At 45.7% G+C, this 23,230-nt stretch overlaps 1 protein-coding gene, 1 long non-coding RNA gene and 1 pseudogene across 10 annotated transcripts in view; 1 reads left to right on the forward strand and 2 right to left on the reverse strand.

The window, feature by feature from the left end:
- Positions 1-23,230, reverse strand: part of LOC144379439 (uncharacterized) — a 209,929-nt gene that overhangs the window by 56,776 nt on the left and 129,923 nt on the right. For 2 of the 5 annotated variants that reach the window (XR_013442431.1, XR_013442430.1), the window contains exons 5-7: positions 8,264-8,442; positions 5,017-5,090; positions 4,045-4,308 (exon numbers count right to left, since the gene is read on the reverse strand). This is a non-coding gene — a long non-coding RNA (uncharacterized LOC144379439). Of the gene's footprint in view, positions 1-3,639; positions 4,309-5,016; positions 5,091-8,263; positions 8,443-23,230 lie in introns of those variants that run through there. The other 3 variants (XR_013442429.1, XR_013442433.1, XR_013442432.1) reach the window with 2 other exon arrangements.
- Positions 1-23,230, forward strand: part of IRAG1 (inositol 1,4,5-triphosphate receptor associated 1) — a 132,216-nt gene that overhangs the window by 24,086 nt on the left and 84,900 nt on the right. For 3 of the 5 annotated variants that reach the window (XM_036111138.2, XM_078058405.1, XM_036111140.2), the window contains one exon: positions 20,548-20,705. In XM_036111138.2, the coding sequence (XP_035967031.1) occupies positions 20,548-20,705 (158 nt within the window). Of the gene's footprint in view, positions 1-20,469; positions 20,706-23,230 lie in introns of those variants that run through there. The other 2 variants (XR_013442428.1, XM_036111136.2) reach the window with 1 other exon arrangement.
- LOC118547589 (U4 spliceosomal RNA) lies at positions 11,495-11,577 on the reverse strand (annotated as a pseudogene).

Raw genomic sequence — 23,230 nt, forward strand, 5'->3', positions numbered from 1 at the left:
TCAAGATGTTGGCAGATTTGGTTTCTCCTGTGGTTTCTCTCCTTGACTTGCTAATGGCCACCTTCTTCCTGTATCAGTTCATGGTCTTTTCCTCTGTGCATGCACATTCCTGGTGTCTCTCTGTGTCCAAATTTTCTCTTCTTATAAGAATACAAGTCAGATTGGATCAGGGCTCACTCAAACAGCATCATTTTAACTTCACTTGATCTCAGCCAAAAGGCCAAGAAGTGTTCAGCCTCATTTTAACTTAATCACCTCTTTTAAGACCTATCTCTAGATATAGTCACATTCTGAGGTGCTGGGGATTCGGGATTCAATATATGAATTTTGGGACACAGTTAAGCTCCAAACAATAGCCTATGGGTGTTCCTCTGAGAGATCTGATCTCTGGTTAGTTGCAACTAGGGAAGGCAGAATTTGTTTAAATAACCCATTCACATGACCACTAAATTACATTGGCCTGCAGCCAGAACTAAAAGGCACTGCCTATAGTCCCCAAGATAAAGGATCCTCACGTGTGGTTTTGCATGTTCCCTGAGCTCAATTAGTCAATCTTCTCTACAGCCACATCAAGGAAGGTTAGTACCAGCCATCAGACATAGACATGCACATAACACCCAGAACCTCTATTTATACTGACTGCTTTAAAACAACAACAACAACAGGTGGCTCAGTCAGTTAAGCATCTGCCTTCATTTCAGGTCATGATCCCAGGGTCCTGGAATCGAGCCCTGAGTCGGGCTCAGGAGTCTGCTTGTCCCTCTCCTTCTGCCCCTCCCCCCACTTGTGCTCCCTTTCTCTCTCTCTCTCTCAAATAAATACTTAAAATCTTTAAAAAAAAAAAAAAAAGCAAAAGTAATTCCAAATTGTGCTGTGTGAATAGTATGTAATGGACTTGCATGAGGAATCCTTCTGTGAGTAAAATTTGAAGTTCTTAAATGGAAAGACTCCTGTGAAATGAACTTTAAACTTCTTAAAAAGTTCACTCTAATTTTGTTCTCTTTTGAGTGAAGGGTCAGTTTTGGAAGCTCAAGATGTAAGTATTCTTTGCTCTGTACTTTTTATAGTAGCCAAAAGCAAGATGCTGCTGATCTCAATTGTATCAGTAGGAACTGAAAATCAAGATTTCCTTCCAGGGCGTCTGAATTAAGGCGTCATCCCACCTTGGCTGGTGGGCTTATCTCCCTCTTTCCTTTGCACAGTTTCTGCTCCCCTTTTCAGTCTTATTTTTAACTCTCTTTCCCTTTGATTGTTTTTATTGACATCTGGCCATGAACCCTTTTAGGAAGCAGGCAGTTATAAATCATCCACAGAGAAATCAATAAAAACCAGTTCAATCCACAGTAAGACTGATTTGCCCCCAGATAACCAGGATCCTGCAGGCTCAGCAGTTATACCCATGGGGGTATCGAAAAGAAGGGTGAAGAATAAGGGGGCACTACATTCTGAGAGAGGCGATGAGCTGCCAGCTCCCAGAGGCTCAAGGAAGGGATGGACTTGGCTTCTATCCACACACTTCTCTTCCAGCCTCAGGGGAGAGCTCTGTGTTTCCATTTCATCCAGCTCAGATTTTTCCAACCACATCAGTGGCATTTTCTTATCTTCTGTGGATCTGCTTCAGAGCTAAAGTCTCTTCTTCAAACCTCAAGAAAGGGAAGTAGGAATGAATTGTATTTGCAGGGGATGGGGGAAGGTGGGAGAGTATGTTACTGTAGCACAGAGACATGGAAGAAGAAAGAAGCTCTATCAAGCTGTCTGTTGTCAGGCCACTGCTTTTGGTCACCATGAGTTGGGAGAGGCCATCCCTCCTGCCAGAACTCCAGGGAGTCAAAAGTCTGAAAGTCATTGTACAGAAGCTGAAAGCTAGGCCCAGAGACAGGCATGACTGGTCCAAGATCACAGAGTGGTTTCATAACCAGCTCACAAAGAAATGGCCCCACTGCTTTGAAATCCTAGTTCTCTTCCAAGAGGAGCTTTGCTCAGAAAATGCAAATTCACGGGGAGTCAAAACCAAAAAAAAAAAGTAAATCTACATAGAAGAAATATCAATCAGTTCATTTATTAAAAATGAGTATATCAAATTGCCTGCTGTAAGGACCGTGAGGGTCATAAGACCATTTGGACCAACCATTTATGTCCTCTTGGAAAATGGGACCACACTAACCTTCGGAAGAGAATTTCCTAGAAGGTGCTTTTCCTCTCCTCTCCATCAGCGAAAATATTCGAACTGCAAAGCCCAGGGTGCGGGGGTCAGGTGGTTGGAGACAATGAGACTGTTCATGGTGCACTGAGGGCAGGGCCTCCCTGAACCAGGAACTCAGAACCAAGGCTGCAGCAAAAATCTCACATCCCATGAAGGCCTGATTTTACTTCCCAGGTGTCTCTGGTTTCTCCAAGTTGTATATCTCTATTAACTCAGCCCGGGACCTGCAGGAAGTCTTGGCCCCTTTCCCCTCAGGGGCTTTTCTGGAGATGTGTGCATTTAAACTGGGTTAAGGAATTATTTGATTCAGTTCAACATTTGTCAAACACTGATTATGTATCAAGTGTCAGGGATACAAAGATGAGAAAGATTGGGTTTTAAAGGATAAGTAAGAGTCTGCCATGAAAACCACTGAGTTGCTATCAGTCAAGTGGGAAAGACCAACTTGCAAACAAATAATTGCAATTATGTTAGAGCAGGGTTGGCAAACTTTTTCTGTAAAAAGCCAATAGTAAATATTTTAGGCTTTATGAGTCAGATAGAGTCTGTCTCAGCTACTCAACTCTTGTAATGCAAAACTCTTGTAATGCCCTTGTAATGCAACTCTTGCAACTCTTGTAATGCCCTTGTAATGCAAAAACGGCCATAGGCAATACATAATCAACGATTGTGGTTATGTTCCAATAAAACTTTCTTTATATAAAAACAGTCAGTTGGTCAGATTTGGTTCACAGGCCGTAGTCTGCTGAACCCTGTGTTGGAGAAATGTCATAATAATATGCAAAACAAATAATAATAACAACAGTAATAATAATAAAAGCTACCATTTTGATAGCTAACTCTGCTAGAGAACCTACACCAGGCACTATCTCTACAATTCACATATATTTTCATACTTATTTTTCACAACAACTTGTGAGGACACTGAGATTCAACAGCCAAAGTCACAGTTAGCAAGTGACAAACACAAGGTAAAGCCTGACCCTGTTTGGCTCTACAGTCTATGTTCCCAAATAAACAACTTAAAATTCTGGAAAAAATGGGCAGAAGGAGTTCATCTGGGGAGGATCATGAGGTGGTTCCTACCGGATTAGGAGAATCTTCCATGGAGGCAGATAGGAGAGATAGGTCTTTGAGGCAGAGAGTGGAACGGAGGTTTGAAAGCACATGGAACATTTTGGAAACAGGGGCATTAGGTGATGCTGGGGTGTGGGATACCTTGGTGGTAGTGGCTAGAGAAGAAACAAGAGAATTTGGTAGCTCAGAGCAGGAAGTCTGGCATACATGCCAGAGACCGTGGACTTTATCTAGGGACCAGGGATTTTCCAGCTCTAGTCTTCTAGATAGGCTGCATCAGACTCCCCTAAGGGACTGTTAGCCATACAGATTCCTGGGCCCTGTCCCCAGATATTTTGATCCAGTAGATCTGGGATGGAACCAGGAGTATGCATTTTATCAAATACCTCAGATGATTCTAGTAAGCATTCTTGGATTTAGGAATCAGTGCACGAAGAGCCAGTGAAATGTTTTAATCAAGGGAGAAATACAACCAAAGTTGCTTTAATAAGGCCACTTCTACTTGAAAGATGGATTATTTATTAGGAGAATGAACCCGCCCAGAGGTCAATTTCTGGTTAGTTACCAGCTTCTCTCATCTGGAAGTGCAGATGAGAAATTTCCAGAAGTTTCTGCATTTCCACAGGCTTTTAAAGAATGACTCAGCTTAAACCCTGGGTTGAACTCTATGCTGTTGACCAAACAGTTAATTTAAGCAGAGAGAGTATACAAATAACAAAATGCAATTTAGCAGAATATATGTGAATCTGAGTTAAAGACAATACCTTTTCCATGGTGAATCAATTGGTGAATCCTTAGCCAGAAAAACATCTTCTGGTCCTCTGGTCCCATGTCAATGTTTCTTCTGTGGCGGTGGTGGTTGACAACAGTGCTGCTGGGTTCTGTGTTGCCCTAGAAGCCTCAGCATGGTGTGATGAACAGAATCCTGGGCTTGGAGTCAGACTACCCTGAGCTCAAACCCTGTTGAAAGTGCTTAGTAATTGTGATGCCTGGAGCAAATTATCCTTTCTGAGCTTCAGTTTTCTCACCTATAAAATGGGAATAACAATTCCATGCAGGGTATTGTAAGGACTGAATAAGATGGATATAAAGAGTCAGATTGAGCACCTGGTGCAATAAATATTGGTTCTCTTCTGCTGATGCCTCAAAATTGTTTTTATGCATTTCCCATCTTTCCATTGTGGAAAGATGACAACTCCCTGGAGAGAAATCCTCTATGGTTACTTCCTGTCTCATATTATCAAGCAGCCACTGTTGCACAAGCTTGTTTATGAGGAACACACTGAAATTCATGTGCCTCAGGCCACCAGAGTTTGCTGTTGAGAGAGCCATTCCCAAGCTCCTGCCTTCACCTTCCTCACCACCATTTCACAACACTGTTTACCATAGTCTGTTCTCAAGTGGTGTCTAAAGATTCAAATCCTGTGGCTATTTGCATAGATTTGGATGCCAAGGGAACTGCTCCACTTTACTTTCACACGTGGCTTCTTGTGGCCACAGCCTCTGTCCAAGTTCTGAGTTGACCAAACTGCAAATGCAGTTCAGTTCAGATTCCCCTGATGACCCTGGCCAAGATCCACAACTGTTCCTATCGCCTCCACTGGTCTCAGTGGGCAAGGTGTGAGCTTCTTCCTTGTCCTGTAAACTGGAGTTCTCACCCCAAACTGTGGCTGGGGTTCAGGGTGGCAAACCTGTTCACAAAGCCTCCCATTGCCCAGATTTTGGAGCCTGCTCACCTGGGAACAGTTAGCAGTCAGATCCCATCCAATGCTGAACTGAGGAATAGGTCGAGTGAGTTCCTGGTGGTTATCTGGAAGGAAACAACAATGTTGGAAAATCATTCGAAGGCTGAAATTTAATTCAATAAACATGTCTTTATATTCACCAGGTTATCTTTTAGGCAGGAACAAGGAGATTGATCAAAGCTAGTTCCTCCTTTAGAACCTGAGTATACATTTAAATATATACATGTATAGTGGAAGGTAGGGTGGGGGGCAGGCACTGTGGGGGTGGGAGATTCAGAGGTTTGGGCTGGGGTTTCAGGGAGGACACTGATTCCATCAGTATGGTCAGGGAATGCAGAAGGAGAAGCAGGTTCTGAGGAAAGGCACATGGTGATACGTTTGGTTAGGGAATAACTTAGGGCAAGCTCATTTGCTCTAGATCTAAGTATTCCAGCTCAGACTCTCACGTCGGCAGCAGAGCAGCAAGGTGAGAGAAGCCTCTGGTGTCCAGAAAGACCCTGTATAGCCCACTTTACAAAGGCTAAGCTGTTTGTACCAGTAGGAATTCTTTATTGCAAGTGTCAAAAAAGCGAACACAAACCAGTTTAAGCAAAAAGGGGTATTTGTTGGTTCTTGAAACATAAAAGGCTAGGGATATCAGGCATAGCTTGATCAGGGCATAAGATGACAGCCTCAGGGCCTAGTTTCTAGCTCCTTGCTATCTTCTCTTTCACATTGATTCCATTCTTAGACAATAAGGATTCTGTTTCCACCCTCTTACATTTAAGATTTGCAATTAAGACTCTCTTTTCCAGAAAAATCTCATTGTGTCTCATTGGCTCTAGGTAGGTCACATGCTCACCTTGAACCAATCCCTGTAACTGGAGGGATGTGATGCAAAGATGTTCAAAGGTAGCCTCCAGCCCTGGGGTTGCCAGTTAGACCCCTCACCTCTGACTGATGACTGCTCTCCATAGACAACATGGATCCCCAAACTCATGGGGTAGAAAGTGGGGCTCAGGCTGGCAAATCAGTCCAACCCTCTACTGTGGAGATGGGAAGACTGAGGCCTGAGTGGTAAAGGAACCCACTGCCCCACAAGTGGATGGCTTCACAGTCTGCTCTTTCCTTCCCCAGAAGGCCCCTGTCAGGGAGCCTCTGCAATCCTTCCTTTGGCCTCCTGAAGTACATATTAGGCCACACTGTGCCCTGAAGCCCAGCACCAGGTTTTGGGCCCCTTTCCAAAGCTTCTGAGAGCTGGGATTCCCAGAGTGGAGATAAACAGGCAAGGAATTGAGCTGCGGCACTCCATCCCAGCAGGGAAGAGCTATCTCTTCTGTTTATCTTAGCTGATGCAGCTGCTTCCTATCTACTCCAGGGGATGCTGTGAGAAAGATTTTCAGTTCCGTGCCTCAGCCACAGTTGTCCTCGCTGGCCCTGAGGTAGGGCTGTGATCTGGAACAATCAAGATCCCCCCCCTAAGGAAATTTCTCCCAATATTCTTGTTCTGTCTCTGCTGAGGCTGGAGAAGAACAAGAATGGGTTCTCACTCAAGAAGGGCCAAAGACACCATTTTGGGTACAGAGACTCAGGTTTTAGTATTGACTCTGTTTCTTGACTGTGTGATCTAGAGCAAGTCACTTTACCTCTTTGAGGCTTGGTTTACCTCATCTGTAAAGTAGAGATATACCTTCCTCACAGAGCGGACAGTGTTCAAGAGCTAATATGTATATTGTGCTGGGAGTATAGTAGGCCATATGAAAAGTGAGGTTTGATTTCTAGAGTCTTTGCTTTCAAAGGAGGGATCCACCAGGTATTGAGCAATTGCTCTGGACCTATGCTATGTTTCCACAGCTTGGGGCACAAAAGAAAGCTCTGCACCATCAGGCTTGGCAGAGGCGATTAATGTACAGGAAACAGAGACCACTGTGGGGCAGATAGGGGGCCGCTGCACCATGCTATCATAGACCAGAGAGCACTCAATATCCTGGAGAGGTCAGGGAAGGCTTGCTGGAAAGGCAGCCTGAAGGACACATCTCAGAGCCCAGGGCCTAGCCTACTACCTGATACTAAGGAGGCACCCACTAAGCATTTGTTGAATGAAAGAATGACTTAGGCAGGCACTGTGAAGGCCATCTTTTCCTTTGGACTTTCCAAAACCAGTTCCCGCATTTAGACCTCTATGGTCACTTCCCAGAACAAAGCTGGGAAGGGAGGAGAAGAGGGAGAGTGGGAGGGAGGAACTGGCAAAGAACTGGGAACTGGATATTTATTTATTTATTTATTTATTTATTTATTTATTTATTTATTTAGGTTGGGATTAGGGGTCTTGCTGAGTCAAGAAAGAAATTTTATTTTTATTTGGAACAAAGTTCCCAAAGTGATAGGGTGCTGATCCTGGTTTTTCAGACAGGCTGCTCCTCGGTGGCCCTTGACACATCTCATGTCTTGGACAAAGCACCACTTGTCTTTCTCCATCCTTGTCCTCATCCCAAGGAATGAATGTCTTCAGACACAGAAGCCAGAAGATCCAAGGAAGAGGTTGTTAGCTGAGATTTGGCCCCACTTTTGGCTTCTGAGAGAGTCTGCATGTGCAGTGTGGGCAGGACTAGCTGTTGCCAGGGTCCCATCAAGCTGGCTCAATTCCTCTGGCCTTCTCCCTGAAATGAGACCACAGTTCCCAGACACCCTGTTTCACAGGAGTGGGAGATTATGGGTTCTGGATTCCCAGGCCCCCAACATCAGAATCTGTGCCCTCATCAGAGCAGGAGTTGGGCCATGTGTCCAGGTTTGGCTTCGGAGGCTATGACCACTTTGCCAACCCTCATGGCTTAACTCTTTTGCAGGGGGACACGGTTCCAGGAGCGCCATGGCAACAGACCCTAGGGTGATGGCACATTTGAGCACGTGCCACTGGCAGCAATTTGGGGACTGCTTTAGCTAGTTTTCAAAGTGGAGCTGGAAGGGCAAGTGGGGCTGCTCTGTGGCTTCCTGCAGGATTTAAGTGAAAGCTGCCAGTCCCATTGATAAGCGAATCCTAAAAGTCACTTTGCAAAGTATTCCTGGTCAAACAAAGGCATGTAGGTGGCAGAGGAGGAGGCCCTGCTCTTTGTGAGGTTTCAGTTGGTAGAATCCTATGGGGAACATCTGCACCCCTGTGTGTCAGAGAAGACAGGAAACCCACTTACATCATCGAGAGAGAAAACTCAGCTGTTAACCTGGGCAAGCTCAGTAGGAATGGGGCAGGTAATGCATCTACCTGCATATGCAGCTGCCCAGATGATGTGTGCTCATGTCATTTAAGTAAGAAGAAAACGTCTTCTTTATCCATTCATCTGTTGATGGACATCTAGGCTCTTTCCATAGTTTGGCTATTGTGGACACTGCTGCTATTAACATTGGTGTACAACGACGTGGATGGAACTAGAGGGTATTATGCTAAACGAAATAAATCAATCAGAGAAAGACAATTATCATATGATCTCACTGATATGAGGAATTTGAGAAACAAGACAGAGGATCATAGGGGAAGGGAGGAAAAAATGAAACAAGACGAAACCAGAGATGGAGACAAACCATAAGAGACTCTTAATCTCAGGAAACAAACTGAGGGTTGCTGGAGTGGAAGGAGGTGGGAGGAAGGGGGTGGCTGGGTGATGGACACTGGGGAGGGTATGTGCTATGGTGAGTGCTATGAATTGTGTAAGACTGATGAATCACAGACCTGTACCCCTGAAACAAATAATACATTATATGTTAATAAAAAAAATTAAAAAAAAAAAGTAAGAGGAAAACGGGGTTTTGTCTTCCCCACTTCTCACATGAGGAACTCCAAGGCCATGATGGGGCCATAAGTGAAATCAGCCTGGAGGGGTCATTTGACTTCCAAGGCTTCCTCAAAAACCAGGGTTTGAACTCTTAACAACTCTGTATCAGAGTCTGTGACATATTTTCTTCTACTCTCTCACTTACTCATTCATCTATTCATCTATCCAAGAAATCCTGGCAGATGAATTATATGCTGGCTCTGCCATCAAGAAGCCCAATGTTTAGAACATGATTCTTAATGAAGTGTGGCTGAGAAAGGGGAAGATGGATAGGGGGTGGAGGGGATAGTGTGCCCAATGGGGGGTCCTCATCAGAGTTCACTGGAGGACAATTCATGCTTCTGTACCCTGGAGATTTATGCCCTGTTAGTTAATAGAAATTTGCCATATACTTTAGGGGGACTGGGTAGCAAAAAGGCTAAGAACTGCCCGTGCAGTAAACAGATGATTCTAAGACAAGGTGAAGAGCCACAAGGCAAGGGAGAACATGGGCCTGCCGGAGTCTAGAAGAGTGGCATCAGAAGAGAGAGTCAGGGAGATTTCCTGGTGGAAGTGACATTTGAACAGAGTACTAAAGGATGAACAATAGTTGGCCAGGAAATTCCCAGACAGGAGAGTCCACAAGAAGGTTCAGAGCCTCAACCAGCACATGCTGAAACAAGGACCAATAATGCCTAAGTAGTCCATGATCAGGCATAAACTGTCCTCTCTAAGTAATTTTTCAGGACACCAAAGAGACTCCTTTTTTCCTTTAACAATTCCATCATTTATTATACAAGTAAGTCATGCTCATTGTGGGAAAAAAATGAAAAAATACAGAGATAAATATTTAAAAGCTGTTAAATTGATTTTATTCATAATTCCATTTGAAGATGACCCCTTTTAACATTTGGGTTTTAACCTTCTGGGCTTCCCTCCCTAATAGATAGCCATAATCTATCTATATCTATTTCACATAAAATATATATATAATTTTGAAATGAAAGTACAATCACACCACCTGTTTTTGTCCCCCAATCAATATATTGTGAACAAAAATGATTATGTATAAAGTGTCAAACTATGCATTTTAACCATCTTGGATAGAAATGTTCTGAAATGGAACTTGCTCTCCTGTCTTTTCCAGGGAGCCAACATCAGAGCTTTGCTTCATTCATGCCCGCCAGCTTTGGGCTGGGCTATAAACCAGGGCTGAACTCAGTTGACTAGGAAGGTGTCAGAGAGTGTGCCAAGCTGAGAGCTTGTATCCGCTCTTTAGAATGTGCCTGCTTCCTTCCTGCAGTCAGTTGTCCCTTCTCGCTGCTTTTAAGGGCTGGCAAAGCAGAAAACCAAGCCTGTAAAGTGCCTGGAAAGGAGTATACCTAGGTTGTAAGTGAAGGCCTGTGTGGCATGAAGCAAAGTGACTTTTGTTAATCAATATTCTCTTTCTCAGAGGGGAGTAAAAGAACATTTCCTAAGTATCTACTATGTGCTGGATACATGCCTTATTTTATTTAAATCTCCTAACAACCCTTTGAGAGATGTATCTTAGCTCCATCTTCCAAATGACAGCCTGATCCCAGAGAACATTCATTGCTTTGTCAAGGGTCACGGAGCTGTGAGGGCCAGAGCTATTCTGGAACCTGGTCTATTTCATTCCCAAACCCCTGCTATTTTCACCATACCATATCTCATGCTTGCTACCAAATCTTGTGCTGGGTTTGCTTTGATGACATTGTCAGAGCCATGGCCACTGGACTGGTGAGATGCTTCTGTGTGGAGCAGGGCTTGGCCTCCCACATAATTTTTCATGACCTCAGAACTGAATACTAACTGTGCTCATTAGATGGCACCAGTACTCCCTGGCCTACCACACTCTGTCTTCCATAAGAAGGGGCAGGACAGTCCAACTTATATGTTAGAGAAACTTTTCTGGCATCTTGTAGAGAGTGGTTGGAAAGGGCCAGACCAGAGGGAAAGAGAAAAAGGAGGTTTTTGCAGTGATACAGGTCACTCAGATCCATGGCAGGGATGGTGGCCAGGGGAAGGAGGGAAGCAATCAAAGACATGTCTGAACTAGGACTGACAGGACTCAGAGTCTAACTGATTGTGGGGGCGATGGAGAGAGAGGAGTCATGATGACTTCTGGGTTTTTAGTCTGAGTAGCATTCACTAGGGTATAGGAGGAGTGGGCTTGGGAGAACGCAGAGCTGGGGAGGGGAAGAAATGATGGATCTTGTTTGGGACATGGTACACCTAAGCAGCATTGTGCAAAGGTAACTGGCAATCAAATCTTTGTAATTCTGCTACCGTGGGGTGGTATTAAAGTCATCTGCATTCCTTCTGCACCCTGGCAGGGGTGAGGAGCCGAGCCCAGGATGGAGAGGCTCAGTGGTGAGCTGGTAAATGTTTAACAGCTGGCTCTCTTGGACAAAAAGCCTTGATATGGAGCATTTGTGGATTTGCTGATTTCTGTGGCACCATGACCAATTTCAGCTACTAACTCCACATCACTGAATGTGAAGTTGGAAAGAGATGCACAGTAGCACATCATTATATAGTGTTTTCCCCCCACAGATACAATAGAACTAAATCATCTCAAGAGTATAGATAACAATAAGATGTAGCAAAATAATTAGGATGTGATTATTGTGGGTGTTTATTTCCTTTGTTTTTAGTGTAATTTAATTGTAACTTAATTCTTAATTAGCAATAATCATGCCTTGGATAAACCTCATTGGCTACAATACTTCCACTGCACAAAGCTGTAATTCAATTTTTAATGATGTCTGTGTTTAACAACCAGCTCACAAAATTCTTGACAATTAGCACACCACTGGAGAAGCTCCAAGAAAGTACAAGTTGGAAGAGCTATAAATCCACCTCCTTGTCAGACAGGTTGAGGGACTCCCCAAGGTCACACATCTGGGAGGGCAGAGTCAGGCCCAGGACCTAGGAGGCTCTTGGTCCTCCATGCTTTCTGTTGGCCCCTCAGTGCCCTGGTCAGCCACACAGACCCGGGGAAAACCGCGTGGTCCTTGACCCCAGGACAATGATTTATGTCACCCTGGAGTGAGTGACTCAGGGAAGAGGCTGCTGGGCGGCCTGGAACAAAGAGAACTGGACAAGATTTATTTCTGCTAGGAGCTAAATGGGAGGCTCAGATACTTTTCTGCTGTTTCCAGTGCCTTTGAACTGCCTCTGATTGAGCAATTGCACATATTTCCAAGAAGAGAAAATTTTTTCAAGTGGACTTATTTTTATAAAAGAATTGCTGAAGTGAACAAGCTGGGGAGGAAACTGGGGAGATGTTTTGGCTGACTTCCTGTCATGGCTGGGGGGTGGGATGGGCTGGAGTGAGGTCTGGCCCTGGCTTGACCATTTTTCAGGGTACCTAGAACCTGATCCCAGGAATTTCAGGGTTTCACCAACCCTCTTCCTCCAAAATGGTACCCAAGGTCCAAGGAGCTTCCCGAGTGCCAGGGAATTGGGGTGAAGGAGGGTGCGCTGGTGCCTGATATCATCTGTCCTGGCCCACTTGACAAGATGTCCACCATGCTTTCTGTGAGTCATTGGTCAGTCGGTGACCTCTGAATCAGCCTTCTCAAGGCACCTTCAAGTCTGGCAACTCTGCTGCTGGCTACACAGAAATGATTGTGCCATGTGCCCCCTGCCTTCACCCCTCCCCCCACCGGGATGAGGAGTCTTGTGAGGCTGTCTGAAGGCCTTGTCTATCAGGTCATTCCAAACAAACATTTCCTCTCTTTGGGGTCTTTTCATCAGGGTTCTGTCTGGGAAACGGGACCCAAGACCTCTCTGCTCTTAGAGTTCGGGACTTTCTCCCATCTCTCCAGGGAAGCAGGGCACGGGCTCTTTTCTAGTGCCTCACCACAGTCCATACTCTCATTGCTTCTATGTGGCCTCTCCTGTCTGCCCCTTGCCCCATAATCTTGTACTAGTCCCAGGGTTTGGGGAAGACTTAACCCTACTTAGGATGCTTTTCCCAAATCTCTTTTCTGTACTCTGAGCCCTCTCCATTTCCCTAAGGGAGAGCCCTTCACTACAAATGAGGCAGAGACAGACTCCCTTTTCTCTACCCCCTGCTGCTATACCCTTCCCTGAGGCAATGGGCACAGAATGGCCTCCATGTTTGTGTGAGGGGAAAGGCAATGGGGGGAAAGGAGGTATGAGGGGAAGGGAGGGGTCAGTTACTATTTTCCCTATCTCAGGTGTCCCCTGCTCCAGCCCCCTGCTGAGCACAGTGGGTGCTGACTCCTGCACTCTTCTTATTGGGGCTGACTCAGCCTCTCCTCCTGGATATTGTCCTGACACTGGTCTGAGCAGAAGCTGGTTCACTCCCGGGGCTGGAATGGGTCTGAATCAGGGGGATGAAGGCACCCCCAGCCAACAGAACCTTCAAGAGATCCTCAGGCCTGGAGAGCATGGCTAGAGGGTGCAGACCCCAGGAGGTGTTGGGAAGTGCTCAGGACCAGCCTCCCTGAAGCACTGCCAGATTGCAGCCCCTGTGGTCCCAGCCCCTGGACCAGAAGGATTGTGTTGAGGGCAAGAAGTCATTGGGAAGTCCCATCCAGCCCCTCATCTTCCCCTCTCTGTTGCTTCTTTCTTTTGCCCTTCTATATTCCACCCTTGCTCCCCTGAGACTGACCACAGCACAGATCAATGGCTGACCACAATGCAGACCTGGGACTGACCACAGCATAGACCTGGGATGACCACAGTACTGTACCCTCTCTCTCTAACCCCACTGTCTGCCACCACTGGCTGCCCCACAGCAGAGTAAATGTCAGAGCGCATAGTCCCTGATGGGTTTAATTCCAATCATGTCTGATGGCCTTTTATCTCCTTGTTTATACAGAGAAGTCCTAGCCAGGCTAGGAATATATCTCCTTTACCTGCAAGAGACAAAGCTGGAACTCTGCTATTCAGGATGAACAGTGGACTGTCTGGGCCTGGTTGGATTTTTATGCCATGGCTCAGAGAACTCAGCTGCCCTATTCAGAGAGTGAGAAGGGAAATCATTGAGTACATACTATATGCCAGCATCTTACATGTATTCCCTAAGTTAATCCTTACAACAACCCTAAAAGGGTCTCCATTTTACAGATGAAGAAACAAAGGCCAGGGGAGACTAACCCAGCAGGGAAGAGGCACAAGAGAATTAGAACCCAATCTTCCAAGTTCCAGAGCCCTCTTGCAGCATCCCAAGGTTAGGAAGCAGGATGGTGTTCTCCCGAGTTGAGCCCTGCTCAGGCTTGCTTGTGGGATCTAGGACCCAGTTCTGCAGTTGGTCAGGCCCAGGGACCCACAGAAGTGCCTCTCAGCACTTTGACCTGATCTCTGATGCCCCAGATTTTCCAAGTGTGTCCAGGACTGCCCTGGGGTGAGATCAGGGACCAGGGAGCACCCTCTCTCTCCCATGAGAGTGACCACAAGGAGGAGGAAGATTGGGACGCACTGCCAAAGGATGCCTGCTTTCACAGCACGGACACATTTGTTTATCATTTACCAAAAGCAAGCCCTTCAAAATTAGAGGCAGAAAGTGGATGTCTGTAGCAGGGCCTGGGGAATAGGGGTTCTGGGACTTTCTCTGACGACCCCTCACTCACAAGTATGGCTTTGATTAAGTCTTTGTCCCTGTCTGGGCCTGTAAGATGGGAGCAGGAGGCAGGACTGGCTGATCTCCAGTGGCCCTCCCTGTCATCCTCTGAATTTGCAGAGGGACTGAGAGAGATGTGTGTGCAGTCACCCCAAACAATTCCCTTCATCAAATTCTTCATCTAGAGATAGACCAGTGGTATTAATAGCAACCTAATCTCTTTCAAATTCTTTGTGTTGCTAAAATGAAAGCAAAAATTCAAAGCTGGAAGAACAAAAAACCTCCCTTCTGAGAATTCTGAGTCACTCCAGAAAGGTCAGTGGAGTCTGGGTTAACCCGTTTTTTTTTTTCCCAGGAGGGCCTCTGGCTCTTCCCCGGACACCCAAAGATTAACAAAGAAAATGTGAGAGCCACTCAGCTCATAGACTGTGCTCCTGGGACACTGTGGTTCAGATAGAGGTTTGGTTTCCTCTGGGCTAGTTGCAAGGTTTTGGGAGAGGCTTCCTTGGGGCCATTATAAAAGCCACTGCTTGCCAAGACCACCACCCGTGAGCCAACAGGCTTGACCAGTTGGGGACTGGGGAGTGAGATAGACCTCATGGGTTTTGTGACTTTGGGTAAGTCTTCAGGGCTCTGTTTCTTCATTGTAAAATGGGACTAATAATGTTAATTATAATAGTACTTAAGAGGTTTCTGTAAAGGCCCTTGCTAAATAATGAGCCCTGATGACGCTTGCAGGGACACGGGCAACCCCCACAGGAAGCCAGCAACCCTCCCACTGGCTGAGGGGTTCAGGTTTGAGGTGTTCTGCCAGCTGTGGATGGGCATGCCTATGTTTGAATGGCCACTCCATCAGAGCAGTCTTCTCCTGTCCTCTTGCCCTCTCCCCACAGTCCATGGGGCCCTACAGTGGCTTTTCCAGGGGGGCAGAGCCTGTGCAGCTGATCTAAATAAGTGTGGGACTTTCTGGGGTGAAAGTTTCAAAGGCAAACTAATGGACAGTTGTATAAATGGAGGAGTCAGAAGGCATGTGGGTGAATGGATAGCCTGACAGACAGATGGTTGGGTGAATGGGTGGATTTGTCACCCTACAGTGGGGATCCTGCAACCTCAAACTGTGGGCCCACACTTTTGTCCTCATAAGACCCCTGTCTGACAAGCTGCTGCTTGCTCTGCCCTGCCCCCCCCACCACCCATGGCCCCACTGGGAATGCACATTCCAGTTCTCTGTGGGGCAGGTTCCTATGTTGGGTTCTACTGCACTTTAGTGGAACTCCAGGTGAAGGAGGCAGAGGAGAGGAGGGGGGAGATGATGGGTTTGGGGTCAGACTAGCCTGCATTATAATCCTTGGCCTGGCGCTTATTAGCTGTGGGATCTCAAGCAAGCTATTGAACCTCTCTGATCCTAAGTTCCTTAATATGTAAAATGGAAATAATAAAACCCATCTCACAGGGGTTAAGAAAGATAGCACTTGAAATGCACCTGGCATGGTATTTGACACTCAGTAGGCAAACTAGAAATATCTAATGAATGAGAGAATGAAGAAAAGTATACTAGTTTGCTTTCTTTTATGAGCATGGCCAGGGGCAGATGAAATATTTAAATATGGATTAGAGACTTTTGGCCTTGTCAGTTACACAAATGATTGGAAAGTTATCCCAGCAGAGGCTTAAGTAATTTGCACCAGGTACAAAGGTTACTGGATCTAGTTAAGTTGCTTCCCTCCTTTGCACCTCAGTTATCCTTCCCATAAAATGGGCCAAACTATATAGTTAAGCACTGGCTGGGGACAGAATGAGTAGAATCCAAAGAGCTGACTGGCTCTTGACAATGACCCATCTAACCCTTTACTGACCAGGCTAAAGAGGTAGTTAGAAGGGCCCCGAAAATGGGTTAAAGAAGGAGCGGCTCAGAGACCAAACATTACCAAATATTTTTTCCTTTTATGGGTCGGTGCTCTAGATCACCACTTCCTGCAGATTATATTCCTAACTTTGTTGTGATGGATGCAAGGTCCATGTGCCCACAAGCGCCAGCAGAACCCAGATGTCACGCTGGGGGGAAGGACTCTGCTGTTACCTTGCTATTTTAAGCAGGGAGTTTATATAATGGATGGGAGAGCAAGCAAATGGGGCAGGAGCAGCGTGGGAATGGCCTGGGCAGGCAGGGCTGCTGAGGCTCCCCCTGAGGAGCTCAGGGTTCTGTCTTGTCAAGTGTGGGACCACAGCCAGCCTCCACTCTGCTTTGTCCTGCAGCAGCTGACATCTCCTAGTGCTTGTCTCACTTAATTTGTTTCTGTTTTGCTTTGCTTTCTTTTTTTCTTTTATTATCTTATGTTAGTCACCATACATTACATCATTAGTTTTTGATGTAGTGTTCCATGATTCATTATTTGCGTATAACACCCAGTGCTCATTACACCACATGCCCTCCTTAATGCTTGGTGATAGGTATTTGCTTTGCTTTCTTTTTTTTTTTTTTTTTAATTTTTTTTTTAAATGATTTTATTTATTTATTTGAGAGAGAGAGTGAGAGAGAGAGAGAGCACAAGAGGGGGGAGCGGGAGAGGGAGAAGCAGACTCCCTGCTGAGCAGGTAGCCCGATGCGGGACTCGATCCCGGGACTCCAGGATCATGACCTGAGCCGAAGGCAGTCACTTAACCAACTGAGCCACCCAGGCGCCCTTTGCTTTGCTTTCTGACCGAGGGACTGACTGAGGAGCAGGAGGTGGAGGAAAGAAAGTGGAGGGTCAGAAAAGGACATATTTTTTATGTGACTTTGGGATACCATGATCCCGGAATCCTATGAGATGGGACCATTACATTTGTGGTTTGTTGTGACTAGGAAGAGTCCAGGATTTCAGCAACTCCTAGGGTTAAAAATGGCCCCTGGAGTGGGTTAGGAATCCTGTGACCATTGCCCCAGCCTTTGCTGGAACTCTCCCAGGAAGGGGGAGTTCATTACCTTAAAGAGTAGCCTGTTTCATCTCAAATAGTCCCAACCACTAGAAAGGATTCCCTTGCCTTGATCTGACCTTTTATTCATTGGTCATGCACTTATCCTTTGGGGACAATTGAATTAGAGGAATGACTTTGAAATATCTGAGAAGCGATTTTATTTTTCCCTGCACCATCTCTTCCAGGCTGAAGATCTTTAGTTCTTTAAAAACAAATTCTTGCTTCCTGCATATTGCTTCCCCTTTTTGGAACATGCCCCAATTTGTCTGAATCCTTCTTACCACTCAGAGTGCAATACACTTTGTGTAGATTAAGGTGGAAAGGAAAGTAGAACTGTTACCTCCCATGTTTTGGGAACCATATTACTATTAAGACAGGCTGGACCTGCACATCCATCCATCATCACTTAAGAGGTTTCAAGGGAGGTGCACCAACTTTCCCGGTAGAATTGGGGTTTGTGGGTACTTTTTTGCTACTGTCAACCCCTGTGACCATATACTTTGTCCAGCACCACTGATGTCACTGCTGTTAAAATCCAAGTAAAGGTGATAGAAATTAATCACAGTGTCAACCTTTGGGTCAATTTGATGCTCATTTTATTCATACAGTGACTAGTTGGGATGAGAGACCTAGTATGCCTTGGCCCTATAACTCTCATTCCCAAGAGACAGGTTAAATCTGTCCAGGAGGGCTTCTCCCTTCCTGTCTCACTGTTCCCTCTAGCTATTCTGTTCAGAGAAATTCCACTCAGCATTTCAGTATTCATGGCTCAGCTTAAACACCATTTCTAACATGGATCTAGTCTAAAACTATATCTCACCTGTCCCAGTTTCCATAGTTGGGGATCCTTTTCTGAGATTCTGTCACTCCTCACTTTCGAAGTCTTAACAGTTGTACTGTTTTCATACTGCCTCCCACCACTGGACTCTGTGCTCCTTGAGGGCCAAGACCACAGCTTCATCATCTTTAAGTCACCAGCACCTAGCACGTGTAAAGTGAGTATGGTGAATTAATGAATGATTCAGTTCATGAATTTCCTACTTGAGATAAGACTTCTTGAGTTGACCAGCAGAGGTCACCCCAATTGTTTGAGAGCTGAATGGGGCTACCTTTCCACTGCAGAGATTGACAAAAGTCAAGATGGTGGTCGCATTGACCAACAGGCCTTTCCTGTGGGACCAGAAGAATATCTAGTATCATGGGAGGTGGTGGTGCTTTCTGGCTTTCTCCTACAGCCTCCTGCAGTCAGCACCTTACATAGGACCTAGGACATAGTAGGTATTCAGTAAATGACAGTGTTCTTTGTTTCTCCTGTGTGTGTCCCAGTAGCCCCCTGGCTGTGGCTGAGGGCAGGGTCTGCATCTGGTGGTTTTCATCTGCTGACTAGCAGAGCAGCAACTTCAGGGAATCTCTGAAGTTATAGGATCAGGCTGGTTCTCCCACCCCATTAGGGGAAGGGGACCTGGAGGAGTTTAGTGGGCAAAGAGGCTAGGTAGAGGCCTTTGGACTCTGGCCGAGCTTCCTGGGCTGCAGACCTCCATGCAGGTGGCCTCTGTGAGCACCTACTCTGTGCTTGGTGCTCTATATCATTTCATCCTTAGAACATTCCTGCATGGGAGGCATTCTTATCTCTGTTCCCCTGACAAGGGAAGTGAGGCTCAGAGGTAAAGCCAACATTCAAGGCCACATAGCCAGTGAATGGCAGAGTGGGGACTCAAATCCAAGTATAAGGTTCCAAGACCTGTGTTCTTTCTACCTTGCTATCCTGCCTCTCCAGATTGAAACCTCACTTTTCTAAGAGGACACAGAGAAGCCAGGCCCATTGGTTCAGGTCTGTTGGAGAGATCATGGTCCTAGGCCTCTTGATTGGTGAGAAACATGAAAGAATAGTTACTAGTTACAAGTAACAATAGTTAGTAGTTACAAGTTAATATAAGTACTTACAAATTAGTAGTTATAAGTAAACCCAACCCAAATTGACTTAAACACTAAGAAATTTAATTGTTTGTATAACTGGCTAGTCCAGAAAGAATTCAGGCTTCAGGTGAACTTTGATCAGGGATCCACCTTCTTTTTTTCTGTGGGTGTCTTGGCTCTACTCCCCCCCCCCCCCTTATGTGTGTCAGTTTTATCCTCAGTCTGGACTTCCAAACAGAAACAAAATGGCATCAGTAACATTAGGTTTTACATCTGCACATTCTACCACCCAGAGCAAGATAAAGCACCTGGGTCCCAGAACACTACAGTGTGCTCATTGGTTTACACTGGACCTATTTTCTATCCCTGAGCCAATCACTGTGGTGAGATAAATGAGATTATGATGACTGGGTCAATCCCAGCTGGGCCTCAAGGCTGCTACACCATGAGACAGGATAAGCCTGGCTTCTGGGGAAGCAATGAAAGGTGCTCAGGGTGGGCACTGCAGAAGGTACACGAGATCCACCTTGGCTGAGCCTCCAGAATCACAGGCCCAGTAAGGGCTGTCCTCAGGTGAGAGAGCCCCATACTGAGGGTCAGAAAAGCTGTTGAAGGACATGAGGTCAGCCATGGGGTAGAAAGTCAAGAAACATCCTCCTCTTCCTCAACCCAGGCAAGGAAGGCTATGTGGTAGAGTGAAAAGAGCCCTGGCCTCAAAATCAGGAAGATCTGGATTCAAATGCTTGATTCTTTGTATGATTTTGGCAAATGGCTACCACCCTCGGAAGCCATTCTCTCTTCTATAAAATGTGAATATGAATGCCTGCATCAGAGGTCATCATGAGGATTAAATTAGGTGATGTTGGAAATGCTCTTAGGATAGTGCCTGGCATGTAGTAGGCGCTTAATAAATGATACACAAGTACAAATCTGATCCCAATGGAGTGTCCTCCATTAGCTATGGCTTTGAGTAGTTTGAAGCACTTTTCTCCCTTCTGGGATAGCTGTGTTTACTGTAAGGACCAAATTAGATGGAAAATCTCTAAGGTCATCTCTGACTTTGTAAACAGAGCAAATGAACAGGAGGAAATGCAATTCCAAATACCCTCTCCTAGCCTAGTCCAACCTCTGGTGTTGATACAAACTCAAGCAGGCTTTTTCTGCGGCTCATGGCTCCTGGAAATGGAACCCAGCCTGGGTCAGGGATGGGAGTGGATTTGACTTGTCCTTTTGGCGTCTCCTCAGCCTGCGGAGCCCAGGCCTCTTGGAGCATCTTTGGGGCTGACGCCGCGGAGGTTCCGGGCACACGCGGCCACTCCCGCCAGGAGGCTGCCATGCCCCACATTCCCGAGGACGAGGAGCCCCCTGGAGAGCCACAGGCAGCCCAGAGCCCCACCGGCCAAGTAAGTGCCCCCTCCTTGCCTGCAGTTAGTCTGGCCGGGGCCAAGCCAAGTGCCCTGGGCTGGTGCCACATCACTCAGCCTGGCTAGAGGGTTTGCTGACAGCCTGTGCAGGCTGCAGTGGGCACCGGGGGAAGGTGTGTGGCTGCCACACTGAGGAATAACTACCCAGGGTCCATGTGAATTGGCCAAGCCCCCCCATATATCCTGAGAGCAGAAACTCCTATGCTGTGTCTGACTGAGGTCTCCTGGAAGGTCCAACCACCGTAACCCTATAGGCACCCTCTTAGTATGGAGAAAGACTTGGAGGAGAACTGTCAGCACAGAGGGCCTCGTCATGTCAGGGTTGTGGTCACCAGCAAAAGGCCGTTTAAACTGAGTCCACTTAAAATGAAGATCAAAATTTTATAGTAAATAGTGGAAAAGATTTTCAGTAAAATTGTATTATAAAAAAGAAATGATGAAAAGAAATTAAAGGGTCTCATTGAGATTGTATTGTACAAATGAAATTATGAAAACAAATTATTTTAGCTAGACATATAACAAAAAATTGATTATATGCTACTTTTTTAGAAGGAACAAAGAATTAATTGTGTTGATTTTGGCATTGGCATATTTATTTTTTATACCGACATGATAATCTGTTCATATGAACCACATCCCTCACATTTTACTTTACAGCACCTCTGTTAAGAGATTGTGTGTTTAATATTTAAGGGCTTCATTCATTTTCCCAAGGACCTCTATGGATCCTTCAATATGCAAATCATTTTCTTTTTTGGCCAATACAAATTATCTTTGTAATTTTTTCTTTGTTAGCTGCCCAGCTCCATCTGCTCTTCACTGGTCCAAGACCGTGCATGTGAAGTTTTCCAACACTGTTTTCTTTGAATTCATGAACTTTGCACTTGGTTTGCACTTGTACCACCCCATTATATCTGACAGATGTCTGAACTGACCTCAGCCCAAAGGGACAGACTCGTTAAGTGAGGGAAGAATGTATGAGTGAGCATTAATTTGGTAAGCAGGCAGACTCTCAGTGAACATTTTCATGTTAGGATGACATTTGTTTTCTTGCACGTCATAACTGTGGGAACTCAGATAGTAAATACTTAGAAAAGAGTGGCTTCTTGTATCTCCCTATTGCAAACTCCTGGGACTGAGATGTTGCAGAACTTGGCACACTTGGGGAGCCCTTGAATTTCTTTTTTTTTTTTTTTTTTTGGGTTTCCTTTTTTTAAATTTTAAGTTCAATTAATTAACAATATAGTGTATTATTAGTTTTAGAGGTAGAGTTCAGTGATTCATCAATTGCATACAACACCCAGTGCTCATTCCATCAGGAGCCCTTGAATTTCTAAGTGGGAGTGAGCCAAACCCCTATGCATTTGGCCACAGGCAGCCAGCTCAGTGTTTTATTGAACCTCTCTTCCAGGAATGTCATGAGCCTGGTGGGTGCTGCTTATCAGTTGCTCTTTATGGCTCTAGATTGCTCCTCTGCTCTTCTATGGGTGATGTCTGGTCTTCCCCAAACTGGGTGCTCTGCTGCTGCCCCCTTTCTACTGCTGCTCCTAACCAAGTGTGGACAATTCCCTTAAAACACTGGTAATAGTGGGTTATAAGTTTTAGCCAACAAAAAATTTGTTAAATTTGTTAATCCACTGAAGGTTTAAAGATTAAAGAAGAGAATGACAGCATAAAGCAAAACATCCACATCTGGATTCAAATGTGACTGCTCCCTCTCCTCAGTCATGACTTTCCCAAGTTCTGTCCCCTTAGCATCCTTACTCCCTAGCCCTGGGTTCCTTCTTACCACAGCCCTTCCTGACCCCTTCCACCTCACTAATAACAATAGTGTGCTTAAACCAGATTCTGATGCAAAATCTGGCTCCTGAATCCTAGTTAGCTCCCCCAAACAGCTGTCATGCCATACTCCTCAAGAATACAAGTGTTCCTAAAAAAAATAAAAATAAAAGATTGGCAATGCTGCAATTCTACCGTTAGTGAAGAGATCCTTTTACACTGTTTAGTTTACCTTTAGTTCATCATCTCACCTCTCTCAATAAAAGAACCTTTAAGCCTTCTCATCAGACTAAGACAAGATAGCACAAAAGCCTGCTGGCCCTTCTTATCATCACGACTTCAAACCACACCTAGATATAGCTCCACTGGGTCAGAGGTGAGCGTGAGTTTCCAGGCACAGCCAAGCCAGGGGAGGGAATCCATAAGCTAACCACAGACCTGAGGGTCAGAGAGCCCTAGCTGAACAGCAGGAGCTCCAGATTCCAGCTTTCCACAAGCTCACTCTCCTTATGACCTTGAACCAGAACCAGACTTCTGTAACATGAGGGGGTGGGCCCCCATGGCCTCTGAAGGTCCCTCAAATGCCATGATTCTATCTCTGTGCTTGTGGGAAGTCAAGACAATAAAGGGAATGCTTGTGGTACCAATAGCCTCTGTGTTGCTGGAGCCCAGTAGGAGAAGGACCCATGAGGACTTCAGGTGAGCTGATGCACATAAGGGAGTAC

Source organism: Halichoerus grypus, chromosome 11 (assembly GCF_964656455.1).
Source record: "Halichoerus grypus chromosome 11, mHalGry1.hap1.1, whole genome shotgun sequence".
Taxonomy (NCBI): domain Eukaryota; kingdom Metazoa; phylum Chordata; class Mammalia; order Carnivora; family Phocidae; genus Halichoerus; species Halichoerus grypus.